This window comes from Eleginops maclovinus, chromosome 5, assembly GCF_036324505.1.
Source record: "Eleginops maclovinus isolate JMC-PN-2008 ecotype Puerto Natales chromosome 5, JC_Emac_rtc_rv5, whole genome shotgun sequence".
NCBI classification, from domain to species: Eukaryota; Metazoa; Chordata; class Actinopteri; order Perciformes; family Eleginopidae; genus Eleginops; species Eleginops maclovinus.
In genome coordinates, this window is record NC_086353.1 from 11232687 (window position 1) to 11247480 (window position 14794).

The 14794-nt window shown below is 43.6% G+C and overlaps 2 protein-coding genes across 3 annotated transcripts in view; one reads left to right on the forward strand and one right to left on the reverse strand.

Annotated features, from left to right (window-relative positions):
• The first annotated feature begins 374 nt into the window (after window positions 1-374).
• Window positions 375-14794, forward strand: part of tnrc6c2 (trinucleotide repeat containing adaptor 6C2) — a 52698-nt gene continuing 38278 nt past the window's right edge. For both annotated transcript variants that reach the window (XM_063883130.1, XM_063883131.1), the window contains exons 1-3: window positions 375-1095; window positions 12347-12447; window positions 12740-12761. In XM_063883130.1, coding sequence (XP_063739200.1) covers window positions 12385-12447; window positions 12740-12761 — 85 coding nt within the window. In that variant the 5' untranslated portion in view covers window positions 375-1095; window positions 12347-12384. The remainder of the gene's footprint in view (window positions 1096-12346; window positions 12448-12739; window positions 12762-14794) is intronic.
• On the reverse strand, window positions 4753-5303 carry LOC134864879 (cofilin-2-like). Its single transcript, XM_063884186.1, has one exon. The coding sequence runs from the start codon at window positions 5253-5255 to the stop codon at window positions 4776-4778; it is 480 nt and encodes a 159-aa protein (XP_063740256.1). The 5' UTR covers window positions 5256-5303; the 3' UTR covers window positions 4753-4775.

Genomic DNA, 14794 nt, shown 5'->3' on the forward strand with positions numbered 1-14794 from the left:
GAGTCATCTAATTTCTATGCTTTAAAAAATATAGGCTATTGCAAAATATATGTCTCTAGGAGCCAGTGCTGAAATAAAAATACAGGTATATTTACAACACCTTCCCAAAATCTATAGCATGTTTTTCTTTTTGGCTGCAAGCTTCAGCAATTACCTTGGAAATGTGAGCTGCTTGCCTGTAAATCCTCGTTGGCCGCTTGGAGGTTTTGTCAAACGGGAGAGGGGCGGGCCGCAAGGAGGTGGGCGGAGTTTTCATCTGCTGTTTTGATTGGTCAGGAGTGACGTACCTGGAGCCACTTCCTGGTCTGTCTGCTCTCTGGGAGGAGGAAAGCGAGACTGCTGCAGTGTTGTTAGTTTGAACAAAATGGCTGCGAGACCACTGTCAACGAGAGCTCACTGAACGCCTACCATGACTATCCGCTCCGCTGTCTGGATCCACACAGAATGTATTTCCACGGAGTCGTTTCTCACTTTGCATTTGCGGTAGCCAGCCCGTCGCTAGTCGTCCAGTTGGCGACCTAAACAAAAACATTTCTTTTGCACTTTAAGACAAGTTGGCTGGCTGACTGACTGCCGTCGGCTTGCTCCCTATACGCGAGAACTCATCGGCGATTTTGAACGGGAACTGCCTGCTGATTTCTCTGGTTTGCAAAACCTCGCAACCGTCGACGATTAACAGCGTCAACCAGCTCACGTTAGCTTGCATCCTTCAGCTGCTTTAAAAAGTCATTTTTATTCGTGTTTTTCCTTTTGTTTTTGTTGTTAGTAGTGCTTCGTTCCCCTCCCCGCCCCCCAATATTTTGTGACGTTTTAACAAACTGTTTTACCGGCTAGTGTAATTTAACGGCATATATTTTTTGGGCTGAAAACAAACATTACCGTACTTGCTGTGCGTATATCTGGCTGAGTAGCCGTTGTTTACCTCGGTATCTTCAGCAGCAGTCGGCTCTCTGCCAAGTCCGACTCTGCGACTGAATCTCTCCATCTCTTTACGGGTAACTTCAGAGAAGACATCGGATAATGCTTTTCTACATATTTTATTCTGCCATGCACCTTCTCTTCACTGAAAGCTGCCAAAGCTGTGGTTAACGAAAGGTACGTTTCAAATGAATTACCTCTCTGTCTTGTGAATGAATGTTATTGTTGGTCAGTGTTTGAAAATAAAAAAATCTCGGTTGTAAGAGGATAGTAGACCGACACTAGCTGCAATGTTAAATACAAAAAGCCAACCAGAACATAATATCACGCCATTATTTTTCACAGCATTAACACATGGCTCTATGGTTTAATTCCTCCATTCAGCCCAGTTACAACTGCGCATTTACACTACAGTAGCAATGTCAAGTGCCACTTAATTAAAACACCCATTAACAATGATCTGTGCTTATTTGTGGTGTCACCTTTGAAGGATTTCCTGAAAATATTCGTGTCGAAACCATCAGATATACACAGATATCTGATCTTGAGACAGACATCCAAGCACCCGGAAGATATTTGAAGGGAGTCCCCTGCAAATGCTTTATGTAATGTTGGATTGATGAGAAAACCCTACAGAACTCCCATGTGCTGCTTTTGGATATTCATTATGATTTTGATGACTATATTTGATGTTTATTTGAAGTGGCTTGACAGGAAAAATGTTGGGAACTTTTGTGTTATATCATAGCTCTTTCGTGATTGGCTGAATAGGCAGAACACACTCAGTACATCTGAGTAGGTTTCTTGAACTGACTGAGAAAATTGCCCGAGCTTTTTCAATGTTTTTGTAGTCATTTGAAGGTCATGCTGTATTACTAGGCTGTTTTGTTAACGCACATTGAATCTGTAGTGTTTTTATACTGGGACATATTCTTACATTATCCTGATTGTTCCGTTGTCACTGCTCTTAAGTCCTTGTTTCATTCATCCATAGCTATATCACTTTCTGCATCTTGTACACTAATGTAAATTCCACTACACTAATTCAAAGTACATTATTAAACATAGCTGTCCTGTCTCTCTTCCCTCCCTTCCTCCTACCCCCGGCTTGGTTAGAAATCCGGAGATACTGATTGAACTGTCGCCTTCTATTGCATCCCCCCTTCCTACATCCTGTCCCCAGGCACTGGAGTATAGCTTTTAATATGTCCTCCGTGTGTCTTAATTGAAGTACATAATTTCCCGTTCAATTTCAAACCCCCATATTCATTCCCCCCTTCTGACATCTCTGTCACCACTGTCTTATCTCTATCATCACACACCAGTGAGGTGATGAAATGAAAAATGTGCGTTCAGCAGCAGTGGCACACATGCATGTACATTTGCAGTTGGATGGAGAAGACTGTTCTGGCATTTATTCCTGCGTACATCTCACACACACACTTGCAAGTCTCTGAGCCAGTGTGTGTATGACTGTGCCATGTCTGGAATGTAAGCATATTGTTTGCAATTTTTGTGTGTTTGAGTCATCTGGTCAATATGTAGACACGTGGAATGCCTGTCGTTTTTGCCATGGGGGTGTGTTAGCATTTAGGTCAAGCTCAAAGCCTGGGCAGTTGGTTAATGCCCTGCTGTTGTTCAGGTTGTGAGCTGCCTCCTGCATATCTTAGAAACCCAGCTGACTCTCAGACACACACACACACAGCCCTCTTCTTACCCAGGGTCAAGGGTCTTTCTCCCTTCCATGCGCACGCCCATCTTTCCAAAAGACTGCAGAGCACGCAGCAAGGGGGTGGCTGTGAAAAGATGTTTCAGGGGCCCTTCTGGTGTGTATGTAAAATGAGTGAATAGGGTGAAAAGAAAGACCTAAAGCCGGGTAAGAGGAGGAGGGAGTGTGGTAGTTTTCTTAAACACCATATAGTTAGGCTTACCCCTACCAGACATAACTGCTTTAGTTCCATAGCTACCACAGCAGGTGGCTCCTCTGGAGGGCACTGGGACACATAGGGGATGTGTGTAGGTGTTAGGTAGGTCACTAGCACTGTGGTTACCCCTGAGGAAAGCTGTGCAATGTTGCAAAGAAGCTGTCTACAGTTCTACTCCTCTTTGATCCATTGACAGAATACAAGTGTTACTTTGTTACTTTTGGTTCTACAGGAATGCATAAACGATCCACTGGGAGAGCCTGGATAGTGTATCAATGGATGCCAACGTCCCAGTAAAACAAGACCCAAAATCAGAAATTCACTCACTTGGGCCCAGATTCAATGAATTATATTAATTATTTTGGCAGCTCACTTACAGGGAACCCATAACCCATGTTGGCTGTTTATGCTTTAGGCTGTTGGTATATGGACATTGTTTTGATTGTGTTGTGTGAAAAAAATGCCACAAGGGCCAACCCTTGCAGGAACCACAGTGCAACAGACACTCTGCATCTCATCAGCATAGACGAGGGTCATTTGTTAAAAAAAGAAACTGAAGCTTGTGTCCCCTTGTCTAACCCTTTACAGACTAAACATGTCTAGTGTTCAAGTGGCTATCATTAGTCTGGTTTCCACTACAAAAATCTAACTGGAATGAACCTGCTTGACTTGTACTGCTGTATCCCCTTATAGATTTTTGTTTCAGTAGTAGAGTTGATCTCTTGCCCTGGGGACTTGGAACATTCCAATAAACAAAAAGCTATTTCTATCGCCCACTTAGTCATGCTTTGGAAAAATTGCCTGTGTTGTCAATCCCTATTTCCTGTCATTGACCTTAGCCCAGGTCTGTTCATGGTAGTTACAGAAACACTGATTATGAGGCTGTGCAAACAATTGGCCCGGTCCCGATAGATAACACGCTTAACACTTCCGCAGGCTGCTGCTGCAGTAGAGATGCACTGACTGTACAATCTGCTGGATTCATGGGAAGCTGCCAAAAGCTGAGACCCTATTCTTCTGTTCTATGGACGGCTGGGGTGCAATAAAAGACTTTCTATGCAGTTGTGTTTTGTGTGGCCATTCTACTTAATGAAACGTAATTATGTATGTGTGTGAGGGCCAGCAAGAGGGGAGTGTACGTTGACATTGGTTTTGGAATTAGAATCGATAGGAAGCCACAAATAGTTGTATCTTTAGTTGGAAGGAAAACATCCTGAAAACAAACTTCCACTCCCATATGCCCGCTGACATCTCCGGGAGGTGTGGTCTGTTTTGTTTTGTCTGCACGGTTTCTGCAAACTGTCTGCTTGGTTTTAGCAGGGGTTCACTTAAGGTCTGACACTAATCTGCTTTGCAGTGATCTCATGTTATGATAGTGATAATCTTTTTATTTTTTTTGGGGGGGTCAGGTGCCACAGGCGTTTATTGCGGCGATCTCAGAAACGACGCTCCACCGTTTCTCCTTCATGAGGCGTCTGTCTGCGGGGGGGCGTCCTGTAGTGTTTCTTACAAAATAAAAGTGCGCTCTAGCTCGGTGTTGTGGGGGGGGGGGGGGAGGGGGGGGTTACATTCAAACTGAAACAAGGCGGTGGCCGGACAGGAAGTGAAGCGGAGGCGTGTGCTCGCTGACAGGAAGCTGCTTCTTCTTCTCTGGTGCATAGAACGCTGAGTGAACATGGAGAAGAAACGTCACGACAATAAATAAAGTCTGGAAACTTCCTCGACTTTTTGGCAAAACTGAGCGAGACAGCGTCGGGGGGGGGAGAGTTCTGTGGCAACAGACGGGGTGTTTGCATATCATTAATGAGATCTCCTTCGTGTGTGTGGGGGGGGGGGGGGGGGCTAAAGACGCTAGCTCCTGAGGACGAATGGACAGGAAGCTGTGAGTGAGTGTGTGTCGGGGGGGGGGGGGGTCATCACACAGGCTTCCCCTCAAACAAACCACGTTCCCCCCAGTTTCTCTGCCAGCGTGGCGCGGTCCTGGATGTCGTCCAAACCGTTCACCTGCCACTCGTGCTTAATCCCTGTAAACTTCTTCTTGATGGCATCTTTAGAGCTGGCGTAGATCATCTTGCTCTTCAGAGGAGCACCGTCTGGAGCCCAGAAGATGAAGACCAGGTCCTCCTTCTTGGACTCCTTGGTCTCGTAGGTGGCGTTGTAGAGGCCGTAGCAGCAGTCGTTGGGCGGCAGCAGTTTGACGAAGCAGCCGTACGGGTCGTCCACGCTCTCCCCGATGTCGCCCACCAGGATCTGCTTGCCCTCCTCCACGATGATCTTCTTCTTGTCTTCGCTCAGGCAGAACAGCACCGCTTTCTTCCTCTTCTTCACGTCCTCCTGCGACGAAGACTTCCTCACCTTCATGTCGTTGAACACCCGGATCACCTCGTCGTTCACGGTCACGCCTGACGCCATGTTGTCCCGGGGTTAGTCCTACCGCTGAGCCGTCAGAAAGGGGGAGGAGGATAGTGATAATCTTATCTTCTGATGCTCACAGCCCTACATTCGACACTTCCTGATTGCATCTGTGTAAAGTAACGTAGCTCAAGTTTTCACTTTAATTAAAATATAAAACATATTTGCTTCAGAAGATTCAAAGTATAGGTTTAGTCGGGGTGAACGGCAGGTTTCAGGTATTTGAATGTGAGTTAGTGTTATGTAAGAGGACTAACCGAGACTCCTTTACATTATTATTTCAGACAGGAATTTTGCATGGAAGAGGTATGGAAAGATTGTGGCGAAAGATCACTATGGGTGTGGTTGTGGGGGCCTGTGTAACCCCCACCTACTTGTCAATCTTATGTGCCAATGAAGGGGGCAGAGCTTACGGGGCCCACCAGGGGTAAAGCCAGCCCTGGATGGAAGCAGGGGGATGGGGGTAGCAAAGCCGAAACCGGCGAGCTGCTGCCTGTGAGTCTTGGCAGGGGTCCAGGGGAATGTTCAATGTGCCGAGGCTTGGTGGGGGCCTCCGTCCCACCCTCTGCTGCATGTCGGCTAATTGGAGGGACGTGGGGAGAAGAAGAGGGCCATCACATGGAAGATGATAGAGAATATGCAGGACATCCGACCGGCAGTGTTCCCTTTTGCCTGCTCCAAATGGACATGAGCCAGCCTTACCTATTATGTAAAAGGACTTAGGCCCTAAAGCACTCAGAAAGCCCTCAGTGAAGTAGCATGCAGGGCTTACCCCAATACACAGTCCACGTGTGTGTCTACAGTCTTTAAGCTCAGGCCATTTGTTTGTCAGGACTGTTTTATCGCCTTAATTAACTTGAGTACTATCAATGAAGCTCTAGTGTTTACTTTCACTTTGTGTGTTTTGATTGCTAGACTGATTTTAAGGACTTATTTTAATTAAATAGAACTGCTTTACAACAAAACATTTCTTGTTATGTTTGAGTTTTAATTGAAATTGTGGCATGGCTTATTTAGTTTTCATTAAAGCTAAGGTAGGATGTGTTATTGAATCTTTTTCATTATATTTCTTAAAATAGTCTTTACATCCCGAGAGCAATCAAATGTGCTACAGCAAAAACATGTTCTTATTTTGAAACTGCTCTAGTAATTTGTAGTATTCTCAGCATTTACAGGAGTTTGTTATCTGGAGCATTACATCTGTACGATAGTGCTAAAGATATTAAGAGTGAAGACTCCCATTCATAATAGTTAAATAACTCAATACTTGCAAATATTTACTCAAGAAAGAAAAATGTCCTCTCCAATATGAGCTTTGGCTGATATTTCTATACCTACGTTGTTGTCCCCACAGCTCGATCGGCACACAGATCTCTCTCCCTGATTTTTCATGTTCTCAACTCTGTCCTTCTTACATCTGAGCAGGCTTATCTTCTTCTCCCTGTTAGAGTGTGTGATTGCTTACACTGTTGACAGCCGGGGGAATTGTTGACTGACATTTTATAGGTATAGAGGGGAGGCATGTCAAAGTTACCTTGAGGGGAGTATAGACCAGCCGATTAGGTCGTGTGGCTATGTTAGCATGCACTGTGCGTTGGGATGTGTCCTTTGATTTCATTTGACGGGTTCTGTGAACAGTTACCATTTTGAGTGCCTACCTATGTTTCCAACATCAGCTAAGAAGTGCAGCAAAGATGACGCTTTATTTTGAGCCTTGTTTTGCTTGTTGTCTGACCCTGAATCTAAATAAATCACTGTAAGAATCAACACATAACTTCTTGATATTTGATTGATCTTAAGCAGCAGTTTCTGTATGGATATTGTATGATGAGATGCAGCCTGATTTAGTGTAGGCCGAATGGTGATAAAACTACTGTAAGAAACCAACAAATTATTGATGTTGCTGTTGCGCAAACCCTACTAAACACCAGTGTATATTTAAAGGAACTGAGTTTTGGTTCTTGGTTGAAAGTGAGAGTAATTCCTGCTTAAGGTAAATCATGAGAGGTCAGGCATTTTATTAAAGCTAATAGCACCTCATCACTATCGAGACCTTTCTAGACAGGGAGTCACCTCGCTGCCTCTAAGCTGCCAGGCTGGCACACAGATTAAAACAAATATGCATGCACACGCAGAATATGCACAACCACCTATTTTCATAAGCGAAGACTAACACACTCGGCTTGACACCTACTACTTGAATTCAATAAGCGTTAGCCTTGGTGCTGGCAGGAAGCAGGCATGCTTGGTCTGGTGCATTGTGCTGTTTTCCTATTTAATGAGCTGCCACTGTGTTAAAGTTTCATATCGACTTGGCAGAGGAAGCAGCCAAGACACTCAGAGCTAATTTTCTGCAGGCAAATCTCAAAGCTGTTATTTATAACACAGGTCTGCCTCCCTCAATATCTGATTCTTTGACTTACTTTCTCCATCTTGTGTCGCCCTTCATCGCTGCTCTCCGCCCACCCACTCACCCTCAATCAGTCCCTCGTCTACAGATTCCAACAACCAAGAATATTTCTGCCACAGTTCGTTGAGCTAGGCCAGCCTAGTAGCAATAAAGTGTGTGGTATCTCTTCACAAGCCACTCTCTCCACCTGCTGAAGGCAAAGCTGGTTGTTGCTGAGTGCTCACAAACCAAGCATCCAGTGAGACTGAAGGCTGGAAAAACTCTCAGAGAAACATGTTTTGCTGCGTATCAACTGTGGAATGTACAGGCTTTTTTCCCACAAGCCATACCGGTCAAGGTTTGGGGAATTATTTCCCAGGTAAAGGATGATAATGTTCCATGTAATAAGGCTCAGGAGAGTCCCGTGGCTTCACTAATGCCGCAGGAATGGGTGGCCGGCTGTGTGGTAATGTTGGTGGAGAGAGAATTTACCACATTCTGCAGCCACAGAACCTGACCATACTTTATTTATTTTTTGCTGAGAGAGGAAAGTCTTTCTTCTTCATCTTCCTCCTCCATCCTTGGGGATTGGTGTTGTGTCTGCGGTTGATCTGACAGCTTTCCTCACATCTCTTCCCTCTTTTAAGTTCTCTCTGTGTCTCTCCTCCTTTGTCTTGCACGGTCTTCTCACCAGCTCAGCTCTTTTTCCTCAACCTTTTTAAAAAACATTTTCACCCTTGCATAGTTTTCCCCCTCACCCCTCGCTTTCCTCCCCGCATCTCTAGATGCTAGCGATCAAGGTGCGTGGATATTTTGGTTCCTCTTTCTCCCCCCCTCCTCCAGCCTCCCTTCTCCCTCTCCTTCTCTGCCAGCCTCAATACTGCTCCGTTCTTTCTTTTTTTCAAACTCCTCCATTTCTCCAGTGAGGATTCTTTTTGTCTCTTCCCTCTCCCAGCACAGTCTCTCTTCTTTCTCTCTGTGCCATGTCTGGTTCTCCGGCGGCTGTCGTTCTTAATTGGTGTTGCTCTGCGTCTGCTTTCATCCTCCGCCTGTTTTTCCCTTCCTCTCATCCCCCACCATACTCATCTCCCCTTCTCCTCCTCCCACCTCTATCTCCTCTGCATACATGGTGAAAAAGACAGACATCAGACCGACTTCCTCCTGCATGTGTACATCAAACTTAACTGTGTGCTGTGTGTTATGGGACTGGGTGTGTGTGTGTTGTGAGTTTCTAGCTCCTTCATTCCTGAACAGTGGGTTCCTGTTGTCATGCTTCCGTTTCTATAGCTTAGCCCTATAGTCCCAGGATATGGAACAGTTTTGTGCAGCACAGGAAGACAGGAAAATGCCTCATTATGCAATTCCTCCAGATTTCCCAGCGGCTCTGGTTTGCTTAGACTTAGGATGTTTTATTACTCAACTCTGTATTCTAAAGAAAAGCCAGAGTCAATGTAGCAACACTTGTTAGGTTAGGGTTTAAGATAGAGAAGGGAGCAGAATGGGGTATTTTGTCTAGGATTGCTTTATAAATGTTAGGGGGCAGTAGAAACGTTGGCTCTAAAGACGCTGACTTGTCTGTGTGCGTATTAAAACATTAGTCCCAGCAGAGATGAGCAGGTATATTGTATTACTTAGAGTTGGATGATAGTATGACAATGAAATTAGACATATGATATACTATATAATCGCTATTGCTATTTAAATGTTGTGTTTTTTAAGACATGTTTGTAGAATATGTGCACTGAATACAATATAGCTTTTTGACGAAACCTTGTGATTTAAAAGTTCTTAGCTTTTGCATCAAAGCACATTTTTGACCAGCAAACTGAAGCATCTGCCACCTTTGCATACATTTGCAACTTTGAACCAATCACAGCTGCCCCTTGAATAATTGGCAAACAGTTTGCTAGCTAAAATGATACCACAACAATAAAACAATTGTGCATTCCTTTGAAGTATATAGTTCATTGAGGCTACCTGTGATATGAGTATTTCACCTAGATGCAACACAGATATCTTGCAATAATATTTCTCTTCACCTAGATAAGGAAGCAAATGAGGAGTCCTCACAAGGTTCTGCGTTTAAGACCAAGAAAGGCACGTACCGGTTAAGTTACTGGCTACATTCTGTTGGCTAAGGTGATCTAAGTCCCTTCAATGTAAGAGAACACTGAGACGCGCTGTGGCCATGTAGGTCAGTAACCTGAAAACAGGACATATTTTGCCTAATTGCTGTGTCATACTGCCAGCGAGGGTAAACCTGATGCTGGGCGGCAGCGAAGAAACACCCCGGGGTCAGTGCTGAGGTGCTAGTGTCAGCAGTACTGAGCAGGAAGGACAGACATAGGGAGAGGCAGGTAAGGATATATGTGGGGCAGGGGAGGTCAAAAGGAAGCTAACTTTGGCAATGACAACGTCAGCGCAATAGACAACTGTTCGCTATCTCACATTTCACATAACTGGATACCACACTCGGCTGCCTCCAACATTACAGTAAATAACAAAAAGGAAGAAAAAAAACTGAAGGCTGTTCAATAGTGTATTAACCATATTAAATTAGACGGATGAGAAATATGTCCTTGTGGGGATGTGGTGGTTTTGTGGTATTTTTCCTTATTTAACAGCAGCAGTAGTAACCAGATAGGTTGGGTCCACTATCTACTGGGTTAAAAGATGAGACCATCAGCATGACACGGTCAGTCATAGTTCAGAGGCTCTGCAATTATTGGGAAAAAGAACAATCTAGCACAGTGTTAACGGCAAAAGCCACTTTCTTCCCTTATATCCCTGATCCTCTGTGTCTCAGCTCCGAGATATGACTGAGAAATGGACTACTGCACATTCACATGCTGCATACAATTATCTGAATGCACACAAACACCCACACATACTGTGAGCTCCTATTTATCACCTGAGGGCTGCCACCCCATTGCGGCTGAGATGGCACAATGACGCACACCCAGACTCCTCAGCATGAAAAATAGGACTGTGTGAATGCAAGAGAGAGGGGGGAGAGAGACCATTACCAGGGAATAAAAAGGAGAAAATCAAGATTGAGGCAAAACAGTAATGTGAGGTATCTCCTGTCTTTTATTTTACAGTCTTCCCTGTGGTTTGGCTCTGAACTCACTGTTGACAGGCGTTCAATGTCTCTCTTCCTCTTTCTTTCTCTTTCTCTGCCCATCTGGATGTCTGTCTAACCCTTTTCTACTCTGTCTCTTATTTCTTCCTCTTACTGCCATGGAGACATTACTCCAGCATCAGAGAGCCTTTGTGAGGCCTCTCCTGTCTTTCTCATTGACAGCTCCCTCCCCCTGCCAGTGGGCAGCACAGTGGGATGCAGGCCTTCATTAATCTTCTGTTATGAGTGTTATGATTCATTCATACATTCAGATTATTCATTTCCAGGCCGTGTGTTGGCACATTTTTTACGTTGTGTTTAGTTTACATGTCAGGGAAATTACACATTAATCTTCAACTAATAATTCTCATTAGAAAAAATCTCTGTTTTCTTTGTTCAATTTCATATAATGTTTTACATCATAAACTGTGAATCATTATCTTTGCTATTTCCTGGTCAGAAATATGACACACACAGAGCACATACAGCATATGCAATCCAAATAACATGTTGTTGTTATGGCAGACTACAATGGTGATGGTACAATGGTCTCATATTTGCTGGCATAGAGGTCGATTCCTATCTAAGGAGGCGAAATGATGTAAAGTACTTTTTTTAAAGTCTGACGCTCATCATATTGCTTGAGCATTGGGACAGCAATTTTAAAAAGTCCATGAGAAATGAAGCACAATAGTGTATTGTACAAAGCAGTCATGTAAGTATTCAGTCAAAGCAGGTTGGCTAACAAAGAGGAATAGACTGTTTTTCTTGGACTGCCATGAAGATGATCGATTGTAGTTGCACATTTTATAAAGTGGTTTCATTGATTTGATATGACATAGTGCCGTATTATAGATTAGTGTCCATTGCACTTAGTGATGACTAAACACACACTCATTCATTCCCTATGGCACAGCTCATGCCTATAATAGTTTCCAGGAGCAGTCACATAAGCTGAGCTAAAACAAATACAGGCACTTAATTTTCCCGGTCCTCTGACGAGGTATCTACTTAGTTCTACTAACGCCCGCTGGAAACAGATTTCTGTAAAAAGGCATTACATCCTTTTCTGTCCCTCTGTTGGCCTTTGCTGTGTCTTACTTTCAGCCATTTTCATCTTTTTGCCATTTCCGACCCTCTCTTTTACACTGGCCTTTGTTCTTTCTTTTAGCTCACTTTCTTTAATTCATGTGTGCCATTTTCCCTTTCCCTTTCCCTATTTTTTTGACCATTAAGGAAAGTATTTCTCAGAAGTGCCTGACATGATTTTCTTATGAGGTGATTAGTTTGGATGGAAAAGTTTTTCCATGCGGAGAGCACTTTGTCTCTGGCCTACACATTCATCAAAGGGAAGGGGTTGAAAGTTTATATGCAAAGGGTGTGTGTTGGCCAACATGAAAGTGCATTTTTATGTGGAATATTTCTTTTGAGAATGTGCCTGAATGTCTTTCATTTGTAAACGGTGTGATGCGTTTGGGTCTACATTATTACAAGAATGGAAAATTGATGGACACTTAAGCTGAATCCTTACCGTTCTCCTTCATGTTTCACTCATTACTCTTTCCCTTCCTTGTTTCACAGCTGAGAGAAGCTAGCGACAGAAGGAAGAGAACCATTTGATGGAAGAAAAGAAAAAGAAAACACAAGAAGAAAAGAACAAGACGGACGTTGCTCAGAAGAAGGTGAAAGTGATGCACATGTACATACATTACACATACAACAAGCTCTGCATATCTATTTTTAGTATAACTATATATGTAGATGTGCTTCTTGAAACCTTCAATCTTTTCTTACCAATGGCTTTCAATAAAATCAATAGCAAACGCCCTGGAAAGTGACTACTGACCTAAATAATTAAAACAGGATCGATTCACTCAATTAACTTAGTAACAATAGCCCTTAATTTTCATAATTGTTTGAAACCACACACTCTGTATTCAGTGACTTACTCTATTCTCCGTGTTTTCCCTGCAGGCTACTGATCAGAAACCCAAAGGTGAGTGTTATGATCAATTAAACGTCACCCTCTCATCTTACTGATTTTCTCAAACCACATTCCAACTGCAGATCTGCAGTAATCAGCTCTGATTAATCCACACTGACCCATGAAGGCACATTATTCATGCGTTACAGACACATAGCATTTAGCATTCTCCTACACAGATGGACACACCCATTTTGCACATGCATGCACAATTGTGCTGTTTGACTCTGTTCTCAAACACACACACACACACACACACACACACACACACACACACACACAAACACACAGCAAAGCTAATACAGTGGAATCTAATGCAGAGTGATGCAGAGTGACGCCCAGTACGCCCGGAGCACCAGGCAGTGAAGCGTGAGGGCACCCAGACAGCACACTGGATGTGGTGTTTGTAGAGAGATGGGGGGATGGGCTAAAAGAGGAAGATAGAAGAAGAGTGGAACAAAAGAAGAGCAGGAAGTTCAGATGAAATGCAGAGAGAGTGGGTCTGACAGAACTGTGTCCTCAGATGCCCTTGGTGTTCTCTTAAGATGCTAAAATATGTCTTAGGAGAACATTGCTGCGAAAATACTGCTGAAATGTACCTAGAGTTGCATCAGCTGCTCTCAGTTGCATCAAAATAAGGCAACAGTTGTACCTATGATTATTTTACATTTGGATATTATATGATTTCGCTAAAGCTTTTCCAAGATGTTGCATCGTCTTGGGTTAAGACGGCAAATAATGTGAGCAAAGCAGTTAGCTTTAAATCCCAATAGTGCGTCTGTTAGCGCCCGCGCTTATCCCCGCGCGGTGTGAGCAGCAGCTTGACCATCTGGGTGTAACTGTTGGGCTTTAACAAAGGTCACCACAGCCTGCCTTGTACTATGACCTGTCTATTTAATTGCCCCCCAGACTGGCCTGACTGTTAGCTTGGCCTATTATCCAAGTTTCAAAGCCTCCACACAAAGCTTGCCGCTTCTGATTTGAATATGTATTTAACGCCGTTGTGCTTATGCTTGAGTGATTGAGACGGTGATACTTTTTCTCAGCCAAACATAATCCGACCCGTCCAGGCTTTAGCATAATTCAACCAAAAGTATATTACCCTGACAGAGGGTCCTTGTCACAAATACTATTTAGAGATCAACAGAAAACTTTAGGAGAGAACAAGCCTACTTATTGTTTACAGCATCTGTTTTTCTTAAGTGTTGGTTACACATGGCAGAGTTTGAATGCTGTTTTACAGGAATCCACACCTGGGAGCTGTGTTTAACAGCCTCAGTCTGATCTGTAGGTCACTGAACTGCTTTACTTTAGCAGTTTAAATGCCATGCAGTATATAAGTGAAATAAATGATGGTGATGGGGCAGGAATGATTGCTGCTTTTTATTTGTCTCCCTACACTGTTGACGTGAATATGGCCGGTGAGTTTTTTTGTGGGTGTCAGATGGTGACGATCCACTTGGCCCAAAGGACTATGTGGGCAACAATAAATGCCACACAATCTGAGCTGAGACTGCAGCATGCAGAGCCATGTCTGTTCCTGTGTATGTCTCTGTATGTTGGCCCACGTATGTCTTTATGCATTGTAGTGACAGTGCAGCCAAGTAGGCCTACTTTTTTTGTCCATTCTGGCTCTGCACTGCAGCATTTTGGATTTCAAATAAAACATCCATGAGTACAAAGCGAACAGCTGCTTGGCGTCTTCCTTAGTGGTGCTTTGATGGGCCTATAGTTTGACTATAGAACATCTCATTGGTTGTCTTATTTTCTAATGATCTCAGTGCCTCTGCTGATATTCAGATATCCATTTTTCTATTTCATTGAAATGTGCTGAATGAGAGCCAAACCAATGAAAAGCATATTGCAGCCCTAATAGTTTCTGACTACAGTGTATGGTGTGTGTGTTTAATGTTACATACAGGAGTAATAAAGGAAATGCTGAGAGGGGAATACTTAATCTATGTTTGTGAGAGAGGCCCATTGACAGGGGCATGACTACAAACAAGAAGGGAGGAGGAGGAAAGAAAAAAAAAAGAGGAAGTAGA

Excerpts from the sequence above, each read along its gene's own strand:
- LOC134864879 (XM_063884186.1), bottom strand. The coding sequence starts at position 5,255 with ATGGCGTCAGGCGTGACCGTGAACGACGAGGTGATCCGGGTGTTCAAC.